Source organism: Rhineura floridana, chromosome 1, assembly GCF_030035675.1.
Source record: "Rhineura floridana isolate rRhiFlo1 chromosome 1, rRhiFlo1.hap2, whole genome shotgun sequence".
Lineage (NCBI taxonomy): Eukaryota > Metazoa > Chordata > Lepidosauria > Squamata > Rhineuridae > Rhineura > Rhineura floridana.
This window is the reverse complement of record NC_084480.1, coordinates 5,161,851-5,178,370: the sequence shown is the minus strand read 5'-3', so window position 1 is coordinate 5,178,370 and position 16,520 is coordinate 5,161,851. Positions and strand designations below refer to the sequence as shown.

The 16,520-nt window shown below is 43.9% G+C and overlaps 1 protein-coding gene and 1 pseudogene across 1 annotated transcript in view; one reads left to right on the top strand and one right to left on the bottom strand.

The window, feature by feature from the left end:
* LOC133377290 (maestro heat-like repeat family member 5) overlaps window positions 1-14,999 on the top strand; it is a 33,979-nt gene extending 18,980 nt beyond the window's left edge. The window contains exons 9-15 of the mRNA XM_061611113.1: window positions 4,528-4,671; window positions 8,220-8,396; window positions 8,954-9,103; window positions 9,870-9,995; window positions 12,081-12,183; window positions 13,076-13,141; window positions 14,839-14,999. Of these exons, the coding sequence (XP_061467097.1) occupies window positions 4,528-4,671; window positions 8,220-8,396; window positions 8,954-9,103; window positions 9,870-9,995; window positions 12,081-12,183; window positions 13,076-13,141; window positions 14,839-14,999 (927 nt within the window). The remainder of the gene's footprint in view (window positions 1-4,527; window positions 4,672-8,219; window positions 8,397-8,953; window positions 9,104-9,869; window positions 9,996-12,080; window positions 12,184-13,075; window positions 13,142-14,838) is intronic.
* Window positions 13,334-13,450, bottom strand: LOC133375828 (5S ribosomal RNA; annotated as a pseudogene).
* Window positions 15,000-16,520: the final 1,521 nt, after the last annotated feature.

Below are 16,520 nucleotides of genomic sequence, written 5' to 3'. Positions count from 1 at the left end.
GGGCATTAACTAGGGATTATATTCCGAGCAGACCCACTGAAATTGATGGACCTATGTTAGTCCTGTCAATTATTTTCAGTAGGTCTACTTTGAATGGGACTAATAATGGATACAACTAGGGATGAGGAGGGAAACTTGATTTTATGTTCACCGCCCAGAGAGCTATCGCTAGTCGGGCGGTATATAAATTTAATAAATAAATAAATAAATAAATAATTTGCATTTAAAGCCAAAACTATCAAATTTGCGCTTTCCAAAACAATATGAGAACCGAAACACAGCCATACTTTGAAATTTGCTCTTAGCTGAATTTTGCAATATAGTCCTCCAACCAAGATATGTTTATAAAAATGCATATATTAGGAGAAAGTGTGCATTAAAATAAATAGTGAAAATAACACACAAAAATGCATTACATTAGGAGAAACTGCTTGCAAAAATGTGTTGATTAGGAGAAATTTGCATTAAAATGTTGGAGAATTCTCATGAGGATTTTTTTAAAAAGAAAATGGAAAATTGCTGAAGAATATGGAGAACCAAATTTAAGACTGGAAAAATGAGAAGCTGAGAGGACCAAAACAGGCAAATCTTTCCATCCCTCAATACAATCCTAGCTGGGGCCAGGTGCAGCTGGCTGTGCGTCCACACAGTTGGAGCGGGTAATCATTTGCAAAGAGGCATAACACAGAATGGGCCTGTGCAGATGAAAGCAGGCACGATTTCAAGGCCAGCTAAACCATGCAGGTTGAGTTGGGAGATTCCTTGGGTGGCAAAACTCAAGAGGTGCCCCCAGAGTGAGGGACTTAGCAGCACATGAGTCTGCACTCTGATGCTACTCCCAGAATGACTGACCTACCTTGTAACTGAATAGCGCACCCCAGAATCCTCTCTGATATTTTGACAAACTACCTCCCTCCCTTCCACCTCTTCATCTGGCTGTGCAAAGCGCTGATTGGATGGCCTTTGTGAAAATCATGAAGCTACTCCCTCCCGTTTCTATTTCTTTTAATAAAAAGAAACAAAAACAACGTTGGTAAATACATCTTTGTGACTAAACAATCCAGTACATTAAATATAAAATATTAAAGGATTATAAAATGTAAAATAGAAATCTAATTGAATACAAAAGGATACACTTCAGAAGGCGAACATCAACAAGAAACAAGGGTAAGTGTCTTTTTAAAGTTAAAACTACATTTAGAACCTACTGTCTTATGCTTTCTTAGCATTTCTTCTTACTCCAATGTTCTATAACTGAATACCAACATTTTAAAGCAGAGGTGGGGAACTTCAGGCATGGGGGCCAAATGTGACCCCCAAGGCCACTCTACCTGGCCTTTAGAACTCTCCCCCGGCCACACCTCTCACTGGCCTGCTTCATGCCCCAGATGGAATGTGTCTCTTGCTTGCCCAGATAGAGGATAGAGAGGGGTGTGTGAGTGTGTGCTGAGACTAGCCTACTATACAAAGGTAACATTTACATCCATGGCTCTGCCCACTTTTGCTCTGGATCTGCCCACCACTGGCTTGTGGCCCCTGGAAGGGAATGTGTCTCTTAGGCTGAAAATGATTGAAGTGTTAGGGTTAGCAGCATAGATAGGGAGAGGAACCTCCATGCTTCCTACATTGTCCTTTCTTGTTTTAACCTGTGTTGATCTTCCAGTGCTAGACTGATACTCTTAGGGTTGCTGACCTCACTTCCCACCCCATTTCTCTTTTTCCTCTGCTCCCTTGGACAGGAGACCCTTTGGATCTCTCTTATCTTGAGATGCAGGAGCAAGCATGCCTTATTGCATCTCCACCTTAGTTAGCCAGAACTAGGGATCTTTCCTATTGTTATTATTTCATCATCATCATCTATCTCTCGTTTAAATCTTCGCCAGAGTTGGCTGTGGAGACCATGTCCAAGTGCCTGGAATCCGTGAGTGGATGGATGGGAAGGAACAGGTTGAAGGTGAATCCCGATAAGACTGAGGTGCTGCTTGTGGGAGACAAGGGAAGGTTGGGAGATGTTGACCTGATGTTCAATGGGGTAAGATTGCCCCTAAAGGACCAGGTCTGCAGCCTTGGGGTTGTTCTTGATTCCAGGCTGTCCATGGAGGCTCAGATTTCGGCAGTGAGCCGGGCAGCCTGGTATCAATTACACCTCATTCGTAGGATGCAACCCTACCTCCCTGCTCATCAGCTCCCACTGGTAGTACATGCCCTGGTCACCTCTCGTTTAGACTACTGCAATGCGCTCTACGTGGGGTTACCCTTGAAAACGGTCCGGAAATTACAACTTATACAAAATGCTGCGGCTCAACTACTTACAAATTGTCGCCGCCGGGAACACATCACTCCAGTGTTATTCGATCTACACTGGCTTCCAGTTATTTTCCGGGCTCAATTCAAGGTGTTGGTACTAACCTTTAAATCCCTACACGGTTTCGGACGAGTTTACCTGATGGAGCGCCTCCAGTGTCACCAATTATGCTGCCCGACAAGATCAGCCACTCAGGACCTTCTCTCAGTCCCACCAACTAAAACAGCTAGGTTGGTGGGGACTAGAGAGAGGGCATTTTCAGTGGTGGCCCCCACTCTCTGGAACTCCCTCCCGTACGATCTTCGGCATGCCCCTTCCCTGAATGTATTCCGCAAAGCCTACTGTGTACAGTTCTGGTCGCCTCATCTCAAAAAGGATATTATAGAGTTGGAAAAGGTTCAGAAGAGGGCAACCAGAATGATCAAGGGGATGGAACGACTCCCTTACGAGGAAAGGTTGCAGCATTTGGGGCTTTTTAGTTTAGAGAAAAGGCGGGTCAGAGGAGACATGATAGAAGTGTATAAAATTATGCATGGCATTGAGAAAGTGGATAGAGAAAAGTTCTTCCTCTCTCACAATACTAGAACTCGTGGACATTCAAAGAAGCTGAATGTTGGAAGATTCAGGACAGACAAAAGGAAGTACTTCTTTACTCAGCGCATAGTTAAACTACGGAATTTGCTCCCACAAGATGCAGTAATGGCCACCAGCTTGGACGGCTTTAAAAGAAGATTAGACAAATTCATGGAGGACAGGGCTATCAATGGCTACTAGCCATGATGGCTGTGCTCTGCCACCCTAGTCAGAGGCAGCATGCTTCTGAAAACCAGTTGCTGGAAGCCTCAGGAGGGGCGAGTGTTCTTGCACTCGGGTCCTGCTTGCGGGCTTCCCCCGGGCACCTGGTTGGCCACTGTGAGAACAGGATGCTGGACTATATGGGCCACTGGCCTGATCCAGCAGGCTCTTCTTATGTTCTTATGTTCTTATGAAGACCTGGCTTTTCAGACAGGCCTTTGGGACTTCCGGGGAGGGTTAATTTTCAGGACTAATTGCCTATTACTCTGAACTGTTATCATTCCTATTTATAGTTTCCTTGTTATATTGTATTTTATGTGTATTTTATTGTGCTGCATTTACTGCAACTGATTTGTATGTCGCCTAGAGTGGCCATTGTCCAGATAGGCGACACATAAATTAAATTATTATTATTATTATTATTATTATTATTATTATTATTATTATTATTATTATTATTATTATTATTATCTAAGAGTAGCGGAACTACCAAAGGGGCTACTGATCTCAACACCCAAGAGATCTGCAGGGAAGGGGTTGGCCTCTCAGATGTTTTGGTCTTAAGTCGTTTAGGCATGAGCACCTTGAATTAGGCCTGGAAACAAACTGGCAACCAATTCATCTGTTTAAATACAGGAGTTATATGAGACATAAAACGAACCCCAGCCAGTAATCTGGCTGCGGCATTTTGGAACAGTGACGTTTCTGAGTCGTCTTCAAGGGCAGCCCCAAGTAGAGCACATTGCAATAATTCAATATGGAAGCTTCCGGAACATGGAGTACTGTGGCCAGGTCATCTCTGTCCAAAAGGAACTGAAGCTGGCGAACCAGCTGGAGCTGGAAAAAGACACTCCGAGCTACTGAGGCTACCTGAACCTCCAGTGACAAGGTTGGATCCAGGAGTACCTCCAAGCTGCGGACCTGGTCCTTCCAGGGGAGAGCAACCCCATCCAGAACGGACTGACATGAGAACCCTGGGCATAAGTGTTTCCTTTGATAAAGGCCCACTCTGTTGTTTTCTTAAAAGCCAGAGTCTCAGTGTGATTGTATCCAGTGTACAGTGTGCTCCTCCAACAGGGATTCTGATACAGTTCGGCTTCTGACGACATTCAACTCATGCTAACAGAAAAAGGTTCCCCATCACTGCTTTAAAGACTTGTTAACTTTAATTCCATCCCATAGCTTTGTGAATGTGTGTGTTCTTTTTAAAACAGTAGTTTTATGCGTTGGGATTGGGAGCCACTCTTGGGAGTTGTGGAAACTTCCAGTACTTTGCCACTAGCATCTGAGCACCTGCTACCATATCTCCTTAGCCTGGATCACATCTTAAAGTTGTTCCATTTCTTCCCTATCCCTCTTCTTCGCTCCCGGGAACTGAGCTTTGATTTTCGTGGAATTATTTGATCATCAAGAGTGTTCTTTCTCAGCTTCTTTTTCATCCAGAGGTCGGCCTCTTTTTTGTGAAGCAAGATATACTAGACGTCCTCCGAGAGTGGATGGTACAAACCTCTGTCCTCATGCAGATCTTCAGTATTCGAGGGTTGGGCTATATCCTGCAGCACCCGCTGGAGGTAAGAGCTTCGCTGCAGGAGCCAAATAGGGTTCAAGAGTGGCAGGGAATAGGCATACGGCGCATTATTAGGTGGTTGATAAATCAATTCATATAGTAGTAGTAATAATATTTATTGATTGTTGTGTGTGAACCGCTTTGTGACCACATATGGTTAAAAAATAGAGGCTGTTAATATTGGAAATAATAATAATAATAATTTGATAGAATTGCTTTTCTGTATTTTAATTAAGTCTGTTTATATTTTTTGTAATTGTTTTTATACTGCTTAGAATCCACTTTGACAATTAAGTGACCATATATAGTGAAACAAATTTAATATTGGAAATTAAAAATATGTTTTGATGGAATTGTTTATTTTATTTATGTGTCTGTGGCAGTTTTATATTTGTAAGCAACTTAGAATCCATTTTGGCAATTAAGCATTATTATTATTATTATTATTATTATTGAGAGTCAGTGTGGCATAGTGGTTAGAGTGTTGGACTATGACCTGGGAGACCAGGGTTCGAATCCCCACACAGCCATGAAGCTCACCGGGTACCTTGGGCCAGTCACTGCCTCTCAGCCTCAGAGGGAGCCAATGGGAAACACCCTCTGAATGCCACTTTCGTAGGGTTGCCATAAGTCGGAATCGACTTGAAGGCAGTCCATTTTCCCATTATTATTATTATTATTATTATTATTATTATTATTATTATTGTAGCCTTCCACAAACTGGTGCTCTCCAGATGGTTTGGACTACAGCTCAAACAGATGTTTATTATGGATCCCTTTCAGGATATAGGCAGGCGTCTTGGAGGTCCTAGACCTACCACGTATTTATTGTTCTTGATCCTTACCTGTCCTGGCTGATGAAAGCTGCCGGAGCAGAATTTGCTATCTGGGGCTCAGATGTGGTTAATGCCTCTTTGAGAGAAAATGTGGGCCGCTCTGATCTACAGGAAGCTGCAGTACGACTCCTGAAGAAACGCACTTTATATCTTAGTAATTTAAATAACTGTTGCCTAGTATCAAGGCAACCATTCGGAGTCCAAGGTGTTAGAGAGTACAGTGGCACCTCACCTCCCAAGCAGCTCTGGGTGATACCAGTTACTTAGATCAGGGCAGAGAATTAGTCCACCAACCTCTGTCGGTGACCCACCACATCCCTGCCCAGTTCTTCATCCATGGTAAGCTCCTTTTTTAAGCTTTCATGTTAGTGTTGCACCAAAAGTGGCAACAGGCCTTATGGCACACTACACTTTAGGCCTTAGCATGACCCCAGAGGAGGCTGGCCCATCCAGGTGCCCTGCCATCCTCAAGTTCAAGGATTTTTATTTCCATCTCTAGTAACCCTAAAGATGTAATGCAATGGATGAGGTTTAGGAAAACCTTTTAATGAATATATCTGGTTATGTGTGAGTTGTGCTGGAGAGGTGTATTAATGTTTTCTCTATGGATGCTTCTGCACTACAAACTTATATTGGCTTACAAGACATTTTCTCTCCCACATATGAGTACAAGGGATCTGTAGCAGAGAATGCTCAGTTCCCTCACCAAACTCACCCTCAGTTCTCTCACCAAAGTATGATTTCCAAGATTCCTTGGGTAAATACAAGCCAACTGAACGGGTATAAAATTGATACATCCTAGTGCCTTCATTTTTGGCTTCTCTGAAGAAAACCTCCCTGTTAGTCACGACTTCAAGGGGTCTGTTTGCCACGCCCCACTCTCCGCTGAAAGTACTGGATGCTGGATGCTGAGATCAAGAGGGGGGGGTCGTTTTTCGGTCTTGCAAATGGACTATCACCCACACCGGTCTTGTGCTGGGGTGGGAAGACTTACATCAGGAGTTTCCATCTGAAGGCGCACTTTTTGGAATATACAGACGAGAAGCCTTATTGTAACTGAGTTGTTTCTATGTTATTGTTTAGTTTTATTGCTGAGTTTTTGATGTTCTTGATGTTTTATATGTTTTTGCTTTGTACGCCGCTCAGAGTGGCCGGGTACCAGCCAGACTAATAAATCGAATAAATAAATAAATAATAAATAACTCTGCCCTTAGCCACTCCCCATCTGCCTGGCTTCTTACAACAACCAGCCCCAGGGGTGGTCCTGGCTGCCAGCTCCCTCCTCCTCAGCCTCAGTGTTGCTTGTGTAGAGCTCAGCAGGGAAGAAGAGAATGGGGACAAACCTAGAATGACTTGGCTGTCCCTCTCATTTGCTCTTGTTCCACTTACTTTTGCTCCACCAGTCCCAATGGGAACTACCCACCCCTGCCACAAGCCCACTGCTTTAATTAATTGGGGGTAGCTCCCCAACCTTTTGCAATGGCCCCCTTGTGTGTGTGTTATGTGCCTTCAAGTGGATCACAACTTATGGCGACCCTATGAATCAGCCACCTCCAAGAGCATCTGTTACAAACCACCCTGTTCAAATCTTGTAAGTTCAGGTCTGTGCCTTCTTTTATGGAATCAATCCATCTCTTGTTTGGTCTTCCTCTTTTTCTACTCCCTTCTGTTTTTCCCAGCATTATTGTCTTTTCTAATGAATCATGTCTTCTCATTATGTAGCAACTGTTAATAGAAGGCTACAGGGGGTCATTATTTGCCCCCTTCCTCTACTTAAGAACCCCTTCCAATGGTGTCACTACATGGATCTTTCCACCATGCAGTGGAAAGTGATCCATTAGGACAAATGGGGCACCACCCCACCATACTCAGTCTGCCCCTCAGCTAGCCCCCACCTGCCTGCCCCACTGCTTAAAACCAGCTCATGGCCATCAGCACCCTCCTCCTCCTTAATCTCAGTGTGTCCCCTTGTATAAACTCATCAGGTAGGAAGATGGGAAAAGAACTAGAACTCTGCCTGTGATTGGCTCTGGCTCCACCAATCATTGGCTCTGGCTCTTCCTACTTTGGACTCCCTGCCTTCCGCCCAGCCAATCCCAGTGGGCACCAGCTGCTGTCACAAGACTCTTTGCTCCTTCTTAAATTTCCCTGATATCCCATGCAATGTCCAAGGAGGAACACTGGATCTTCTGACTGGGAAGGTCTCCCCACTTATGAGTCGAACAGTTGAAACAAGGTTTTTCCCCTTCAGCTGATTGGCTGCAGCTTTACCTCAGGTGCCAATCAGCTGATTAGTTTTTAAAATCTTCTGTTGAGGTGCATAATCTGGCTGGGAAATGCTCCAGCCTTCCATTCTCAGCTGCATGATGGAACAGAGGAAGCTGCCTAATACCAAGTCTATCTAGCTCAGTACTGTCAACACTGACTGGCAGTAGCTGTCCAAGGTTTCAGACAGGAGGCTCTCCCAATCCTATATGGAGATGCCAAGGAATGAACCTGGGACCTTCTGCATGCAAGGGAGATGCTCTGCCACTGAGCTGTGTCCCTTCCCCTAATGAAGGCCACTTACCCTCCATTTCTACTCATGAGAGAGTATCCCACTGGGGGTGTTTACTTATGTGTAATTCTTATGCTGTGCTTTGTGGGTCCTAACTGGTGTGTGTGTGTGTGTGTACTTAGTTGTCTCTAGTGAGTGTTCAATTGCCTCTTCCTTCAGGACGAGGTCGTGGAGCCTTTCCTCTATCCCCTGATAAACTGTGCTACTGATCCAGACAAGAATATTGCCAAAGAGTCCATTAAGAGCCTCCAGTATCTGTTTAACCACTTGGACGTGGAGGAATATGGGTTCATGGGGATCAACCTTCTCTTTCATCTCTTGAAACACTTTAATGACGTAAGTCAACAAACCCTACTGGAAATGGGCTTCATACATGCCAGGCATATGGCCACAAACCATCTGCAATTTTATCACCATCTAAGGTGATTCTGTTGACCAGCAGATTGTGCTTGCAGAACTTTAGATGCACCAAGAGCACATCTGCACTATACATTTAAAGCTGTGTTATACCACTTTAAACAGTCATGGCTTCCCCAAAATAATCCTGGGAGCTGTAATTTGTTGAGGGTGCTGAGGGTTGTTAGGAGACCCTTTTTCCAATCCGAGAGCTACAATTCTCTGAGTGGTTTCATGATAAATCCCTCTTCCCAGGGAACTCTCTTTAAAGTTGTATAATAGGGCTTTCAGTGTAAGGTGTGGATGTGACCCAAGATGAATGCAGTCCATTGAGCCCCTGGTGGGCATGTGTGGTGGGTATTGGCTAGGCCCTACTCACACCCTCGTACAGTCAGAGCCATAGAAGTGTTTGTTCAACTGAACTCCCTGAAAACTATGCAACAGCCTTGCCCAGCACCACATTTGGGGCTGACCTGCATTCTCCTTGCTCTTCTCAGGAAGACAACGAACTGCAAAAGTCGTCCATCGTTCTTTATGGGCTGCTGTTGAGGGGAGTGAAAGAGGAGCAGAGAAACATTGCGGTGGAAGATGTTTTGAAAAGCCTCGTCCCTCTGATCATACAGCTGACAGACCCTTACAGCGGAGAAGTGAGTTGCAAGGTTGAAGGGCTTGTCTAGGCATCACCTGCTCTGTTCATCAAACTGTTTCTTCCAGGCAGCTGTTTGCACCTGGCTGGAACACCAAGCAACACTTCTCTGTCATGTGGAATCTCCATACGATGCAGAGAGTTTCTCTGGTATCGCTGGATGGTCCTGAATGCGTCTGTTGCTGGTGCAAAACTCTTGACGTTGTTGGAAATTTCCACATGAGAGGCATTGCTGCACATCAGGAACGGGGAACCTTTTTGGCCTGACAGGCCAGTTATTTATCTCCCACCCCCACCCTGTGGGCAGGTGATTGACAAGTGGGTTGTCCTGCCCACCTGTCAAAGTTGGCTCATGGGGATGGGGGGAGATAACAACCAAGCAGGATTGGACTACCTGCGCATCACAGTAATCCAGTGGGTTAGTTTGGTTTTTAATCCTGTTGAGGTTACTATCTGCATTTTATTTGTACTGTGATCTTTATTTATTTATTTATTTTTAAAACTTATATACCGCCCGACTAGCAATAGCTCTCTGGGCGGTGAACATAGATACAATATGATGCTAATTAATGCTAATATGCATATTTTGTTGTTCTAAACCTGAGCCTTGATGAGAAGGGTGATATAAAAATGTTTTAATAAATAAAATAAGATAAAACGGTGAACCTTACATGTACAGAAATGCCCTGATTGTCCCTGCTGAGCCAGCAAGGTTGTCATGGCAATGTCATCGCCTGGCTAACCTCCTCACTCTTTTCATTTTCTAGGTATCTAAGAGTGTGCTCACCACTTGTGCAAACTTCATGAGAATGAGTGAGGTGCCCAATGACCTCTTTGAGTTTACAGCGCAAGACAAACTCTACAACAAATACTTTAACATCTCCAAGTACATGGTGAGTGAGATTAAGGCTGACTGCTAGATTCTGAGTCACAAAACTTTAACCCAGCCTCCCCCAACCTGGTGCCCACCAGCTGTTTTAAACTATAACTCCCATCAGCCCCAGGCTAAAGGACAGCAAGTTGGGGGAAGCTACCTTAACCCTTCGATGAAGCCAGATCTGGGGATGCCCAAAAAGAAATCGGACTGCTTCCTCTTGTGAGATTGTCTGAGTTTTGCAAGAGATTTGGGGCCTGGTTCCCATTTGATTTCCCCCAGTCCTTTTCGTCAGATTTCTCCAGAGAATAAGAAATTCTCCAGCAGTTTCTTAAGGTTCGGGCTCATCATTAGCAGTGACAGGTGTACAGCATCTTTCTTTTTTTCCTAAGTTGGGGGGGGGGGGCTTGCATGCTTATGTTTTTTGCTGCAACTCCACACTTTGCATCCTCCACAATGGCCCACACTTAGCATTTCTCAAGGGTTTTGGAGAGGAGATGAAAATGTGTTGAATGGCAGCCAGCACAAAAAATGGTGGAGAATATTAAGAGAAAATCTGCAAAGGAGCCTTCTTTTTCAGGGAGAGGGGAGTGAGAAACAGAAGAATCTGAGGATTTTTCTCAGAAAGATGTTGTGCAACAGCTATAGTGCTCTCTTATCTTCTCTCCCTCTGTGACACTAACCACAGCCTGACTTTTCTGCCAGCATGGTGCATCAAATTGTGTCCCCCTAGACCCGCAGTTGCTGCAGCGTTCCCCTTCCAGCCCACCTGCCTCTGTTTCCAAGCCATCGGTTGGGGTAGTTGTGGCAGCCAGAGACAAGCACTACTGGCTTGCGCTCATCTTCTCAGAAGACATCTGTGAAGGAGACTCTTAGCATAGCATGGCCACAGACAGACTCAGAGTGAGACCTGCAAGCCTGCAGAGGACTCACACATCCATTGTCAATGTACATAGTCCTGATCCCCCTGCAGTCTCCTGCAATGCCTTCAGTACATGTCTCTTAAAAGTGGGAAGCATCACCAGTGGACACCAGTGTTTAAGGAGAGTGTGTCCTCACAGGTGTCTCTGGTTTCTAAACAGGAAGCATTTAGGGAGATGGGAGAAGACCCGGAAATGGACGGCACATTTTTTCCACATATCTTTCCTGTATCTAAGAAGGGGTTTTTCAGAGGAGAGTGAATCTGACACAAGGAGGTTGTATTGGAGGGGGGAAATACCCATCCTTAAGAGTATCATACCTCTTCAGAACCACACTAGCCTGAATTGACTCCCACCAATTAGTCAACTAAAACTTTAGTTGATTAATCTATCAACAAAATAAGCACTTGTTCCTATGTAAACAAGGAGGATACAACACAAGGAGCCAGTGGTATGCCTATGTTGATCAGATGATGTGGACAAATGCGATCTAATCAACACACTACAATACAATTGGTTCAATAATTTCATTGGGCTGATTTTTTTTAAAAAATGCAACTGTCAGATTTGCAAATATTAAATACTTTTTAAATTTTCTTCATCTTTTATTGTACTCTTGCATACTGATACTAAGTTGCATCATCAAATTAAGTCTTTGGAAGCACAAAACAGTCTACCAATTAAGCCAAATAAAACTTACAGTTCTCCTGCTAATGCTTTGACATGGTTACATATTAGTTGAAGTCAACAGTAGTGTTGTGGACGGACAATTATTATGTGAATTTAGGGATTATTTGTGTCTATGCGTTTTTCTTTTCTTATTTTATTTTCCAGGGATGTTAAAAGAAAACCTTGTATAAATCAATGGGAATTTTTTTTAAAAAAACAACAACCCTATTAGGCTTCAAAAAAAGGTTACATTCTCAGAATAAATTATGTAAATGAAGCACACCTTGATGTGTAGCCATTTGCATAAATTTTTCTTGCTCCCATCTCTGAGATTTCACTGTGTTCAGAATTTGGCAAGAGACATGAGAGAAGCTTTGTAAGGTGACAGACAGGACTGCCTAAACTTCTCTGTCTCAGTAAATACAACTTGCCCTTTTTCTAATACTGTGACCACTGGGAGAGCTAGAAATGTACTGAGGAGCTGGACTTTTATTGCCTTCTTTTTTTCCTGCCAGTTGTGGAGATACACACAGAAATTGCCAGAAATGCTCGCCCAGATGATTCAGTACATGAAAAGCAGGAACCCTTTGTACCGAGAGGCAGCAGCCATATTGATAGGTAATCAGAAGCAAGACTCTTACGATAAAAGGGGGTTTCAGCAGTGGTGGCTGGTGCCCAATGGAACTGGTGGGGCGGAAAGCAGGGAGCCCGACAGTAGGTGGAGCAAAAGCCAATGACAGGTTGGGCCAACTTTTTGTAATCTTGTCCTCATCCTCCTCTCTACTGAGTTCTACGCTGAGACTAAGGAGCAAGAAGCTGACAACCAGGGCCAGCCGTCGGCCTGGCTGTTGTAAGAAACCAAGCAGGTGAGGGCAGACCGAAGTTGTTGGGGCAGTTTCCACTAGTCCCAATAGACCAGCTTCCACTGGTTTCAGGATGTGAGTCAGCAGTGGGATTTCAGCTGGAAACTGGTAGGTGTGACTAGGCAGGGATTCAGCTCAATGTGTATGCACTACCCTATTCTGTCCAATTGGCTACAGCACATCAGGTGGTCCTCCTTCATTATAAATGCTTCCAGGTTAGGCTTGCTTGCTTGTCTGAGCAACTAGAGGAATCTGCTGTCATTGCTAGCTGCCAATTGCTACCGCTTTATCCCATCTCCTGTCTTGATTTAGGGGAGGGCCATGGCCTAGTGGTAGAGCTTTGCATGCACAAGCTCTCAGGTTCCATCCCCAGGATCTCCATGTAGGGTTGGAAGAGATCGCTGTATGAGTCCCTGGAGAGCCACAGCTAGTCGATGCAAACAGCCCTGAGCTACATGGGCGAGTGGTTTGACTTCGGTATAAGGCAACTTCCTGTCTTCCTAACCAGCAAATTTTTGAAGTTATCCAGAAGTTGCTAGGTTGTCCATAGTACATAAAAGGGGCTCTTTGGGTTAGATCTGATTAATGATTTTAGCTGGATGAAGTATTGTGCAGAGGAACTGAGAGTTTTCTATCGATTTGCCTAGCATGCAATGTACAGTGTATGAAACCAGACGTGGTCTCCGCTAAGCAAGTTGAGGATGTTTATCTAGGTGAGTAAGAATAAAACTGACTTCTTTCTTTGCAGGACTAACCCTTTTACAGTCTGATTTGTTGTTGTTGTTGTTATATGCCTTCAAGTTGATGATGACTTATGGCGACCCTATGAATCTTTTTTTTTAATATATTCATTGGCTTTTCATGGTAAGATGTATTCAGAGGTGGTTTACCATTGCATTCCTCTAAGCCTACAGCATCCAGTATTCCCAGGCAGTCTCCCATCCAAGTACTAACCAGGCCTGACCCTGCTTAGCTTCTGAGATCAGACGAGCAGGGGTGTTCAGAGTAGTATGGCTGTAGACCCCAATCTGATTAATCCCAAATTATTTTACCATAGTTACTATAATGGCCTGCACTCCCCTTTCCCTTCCTGGTGCTGATACCCATGTACTCCTTGCCAGTGACAAACATGATGAGTTTGTCACAGCCCAGTGCCAGGCAAGAAATTACACCGGCGAAGTATACTAGCTGGATTAGAACTGATGACAATGTTTTTGATTCTATTCGTTTGGGCTTGAATAGAGACAACGGCTTCCTGTCTGACAGCTGGGATTAATTTACTTAGCAATGCTAAGCTTAAATGAATTGTCACTGGCTGCATTTTTTCCATTTGTTTGCCATATATTCTTGAGAATAACATTCAGAAATGCATTATATTAGGGGAAATAGTTTTGCAAAATTGTGTATTATTTATTTATTATTTATTACATTTGTATACTGCCCCATAGCTGAAGCTCTCTGGGTGGTTTACAACAATCAAAAACATTAAAAACAAATATTAGGCAAAATTGCATATTTGAATATTAGGAGAAATTTGCGAGAGAATGCTGATGGATTTTCATCAGGATTTAAAAAAACTTCAAAGTGATGTGGAAATGTAGAGAACTCATTGGAAAAATGGGAATCTCAGAGAAAAAAGAAGGGACAGATCCACCCATCCCTAGTAAGTATATAGTAGCCATACCTACTTCTGGCACTTGACCCTCAGAGGAGTGACTGAATGTCAATGTGGCCCTTGGGAAGAAAAAGATTAGTCACTCCTTCTCCAGCTGAATTCTCTTCCATGTAAACACTATGAGCTGGGCAACTTCTGTCCTCATTAGGGATAGAAAGGTCTGTCCATTTTGGTTCCCTCTGCTTCTCATTTTTCCAGTCTTAAATTCAGTTATCCATATTCTCCAGAAATTTGTGGGGGCTTTTTAAATCCTCATGAAAATTCTCTAACATTTTAGTGTGAATTTTTCTTAATAATCACATTTTTGTAGGCAGGTTTTTACTAATATTTTTGCAAGCGGTTTTTCCTAAGGTAATGCATTTTTGTATGTTATTATCATTCCTATATTCATTTTTATGCACACTCTCCCCTAATATATGCATTTGTGTAAACATTGTTTGGTTAGAGAACTGCATTGCAAAATTCAGATAATGTGAATTAAAAGACATGTCTGCGTTTTGGTTCTCCTATTGTTTCGGAAAGTGCAGATGTGATAGATTCGGCTTTCAGTGTGAACTGAATCTTATTGCTCCGCCATCCCTAATCCTTATCATGAGAGCTGACTGCACTATATTCATGACAAGGCATACCCCTGCCACCCTTTGGATTTATCTCACTAAAAATCTCTATAGTCTCTCTGTGACCATGTTCTCGGGGCAGCTTATGAGAGGAGCTGGTTCTTTCTTCCTGTTCCAGCTCTCCGGGACCTGCAGGGCGACTGTGAAGCGTGCGTCTCCAACGCTGCCGTTGCGTCCATTGAGGAGTTGTTCAAGCACTGCGGGAGTCGCATCAACCCAAAGATTGTGCCCAGCCAGCTCGTCCTGTCCATGCTGAAAAACAACATCGCAAAGCACTGAGACCAGGAATTGGCATGCCCAGAATGAGGTCTTGGGAGGAGGCGGACAAGTGGGAGGAGCACTCCTTGCTTCCAAGTGCCACGGAGAGCAGCCATGTGGGAACAGCCATGTGGAAAAGGCCAGGGTGGCACTGCTTCCACTGCCATTTGCTTGAACCGAGCCCTGGGAAGGCGACAGAGGCAAGAGAAAGAGTGGAGAGGGGCTGTGGCGGCTACAGAGCCAATTGCCAGGTTATGAAAAACCCAAGGCACCTCTATTTTTAGTGGTCTCATCACCCCCATAGTAATACTAACCCACAGGTAGGATAGATGCAGGGAGCTGAACGCTCATTTGAGGTTGTCTCCCCTCCAGGGTACCAAAGCAAGAAGTTCTTATCAACAAATGGTCTATGAAACAGCATTAATAAGTGAATAAATAAAAAGCTCCACAAGCATTCCTGAACTGGCAATTCCCAATACTTCCCTCTAGTAGACAGCATGTTCCGTGACCTTCCACTGGAACATAAGGAGATTCACTAATAGGCAAAAACCCCTTGGGGGTTAAGAATGCACCTATAGCCAACAGATATTTCTATCAAACTTTTAAAAGTTGGGAAATTGGGCAGCTATAGTGAATGCACCGGGGAGCAGGAGACGTGACCTCCTCTCTGAGATATTGTACTGCCCTACAAAGTTGTCAAAATGCAAACACAATTTGGGTTGGTCTTTCACAGTCCAATCCACTTCCTGTGCAGCTTGGAAGAATTTGGTAGCATGTGCCTGTGTCCATCTGTAAAACCAACACAAACCATATGGAACAATCCTACCCAGAAAAGGCCTGGTTGAATTTTTTTGAATTTTTTTAAGTCTTAAGGATGCACTTAGGCTGCATTCAGACAGCAGATGATGCCCATTGTTTTCCCAACATTTCCTTACATGACAATTTCCACACTTTATTTGAACAGCATTCAGACAGCAGTTTATTCCATTTTCTCGACAATAATTTACCTGATTATTTCCGCATTTTATTTCAACTTTCCCATGACATAAAAGCCACTTCTGGAAATCTAGCAGAATATAGTGAAAGTTTAGTGCCCATTTCCATGTTAATTGCTTCCAGAAAAAATCCATTTGCAACCCCATTAATCCAGAAAATTGTGGGAGTAACGTGAAGAAATTTAGGGTGGTATATGGGCATAGAGGTCTTCCCTGCTGTAATCTTGGGGGAATCATGGGGGAAACGGAGGTGCTCATGTGCAGAAAGGGTGGGGGAATAGCGACATGTCCATCGGCGTTCCTTGTTGTGTCACACCATGCCCACCTGTGTAAATGAAATTTAGCGCAACATGGTCAATACTGTTCCATAATGCAAAGGTACTGCATTGTGAAAGGAACGTTAGAAATGTGGACAGAAACACTACCATTATAATCAGTAAAACTAGCGCAGTCAATCCCATGTCTGAATGCGGTCCCACAAGGAAAAATTGTTGGTGCCATCCTAATTTCCAGGGAGAGTGTATCCCAAAGTGTGGGGGCTACCACT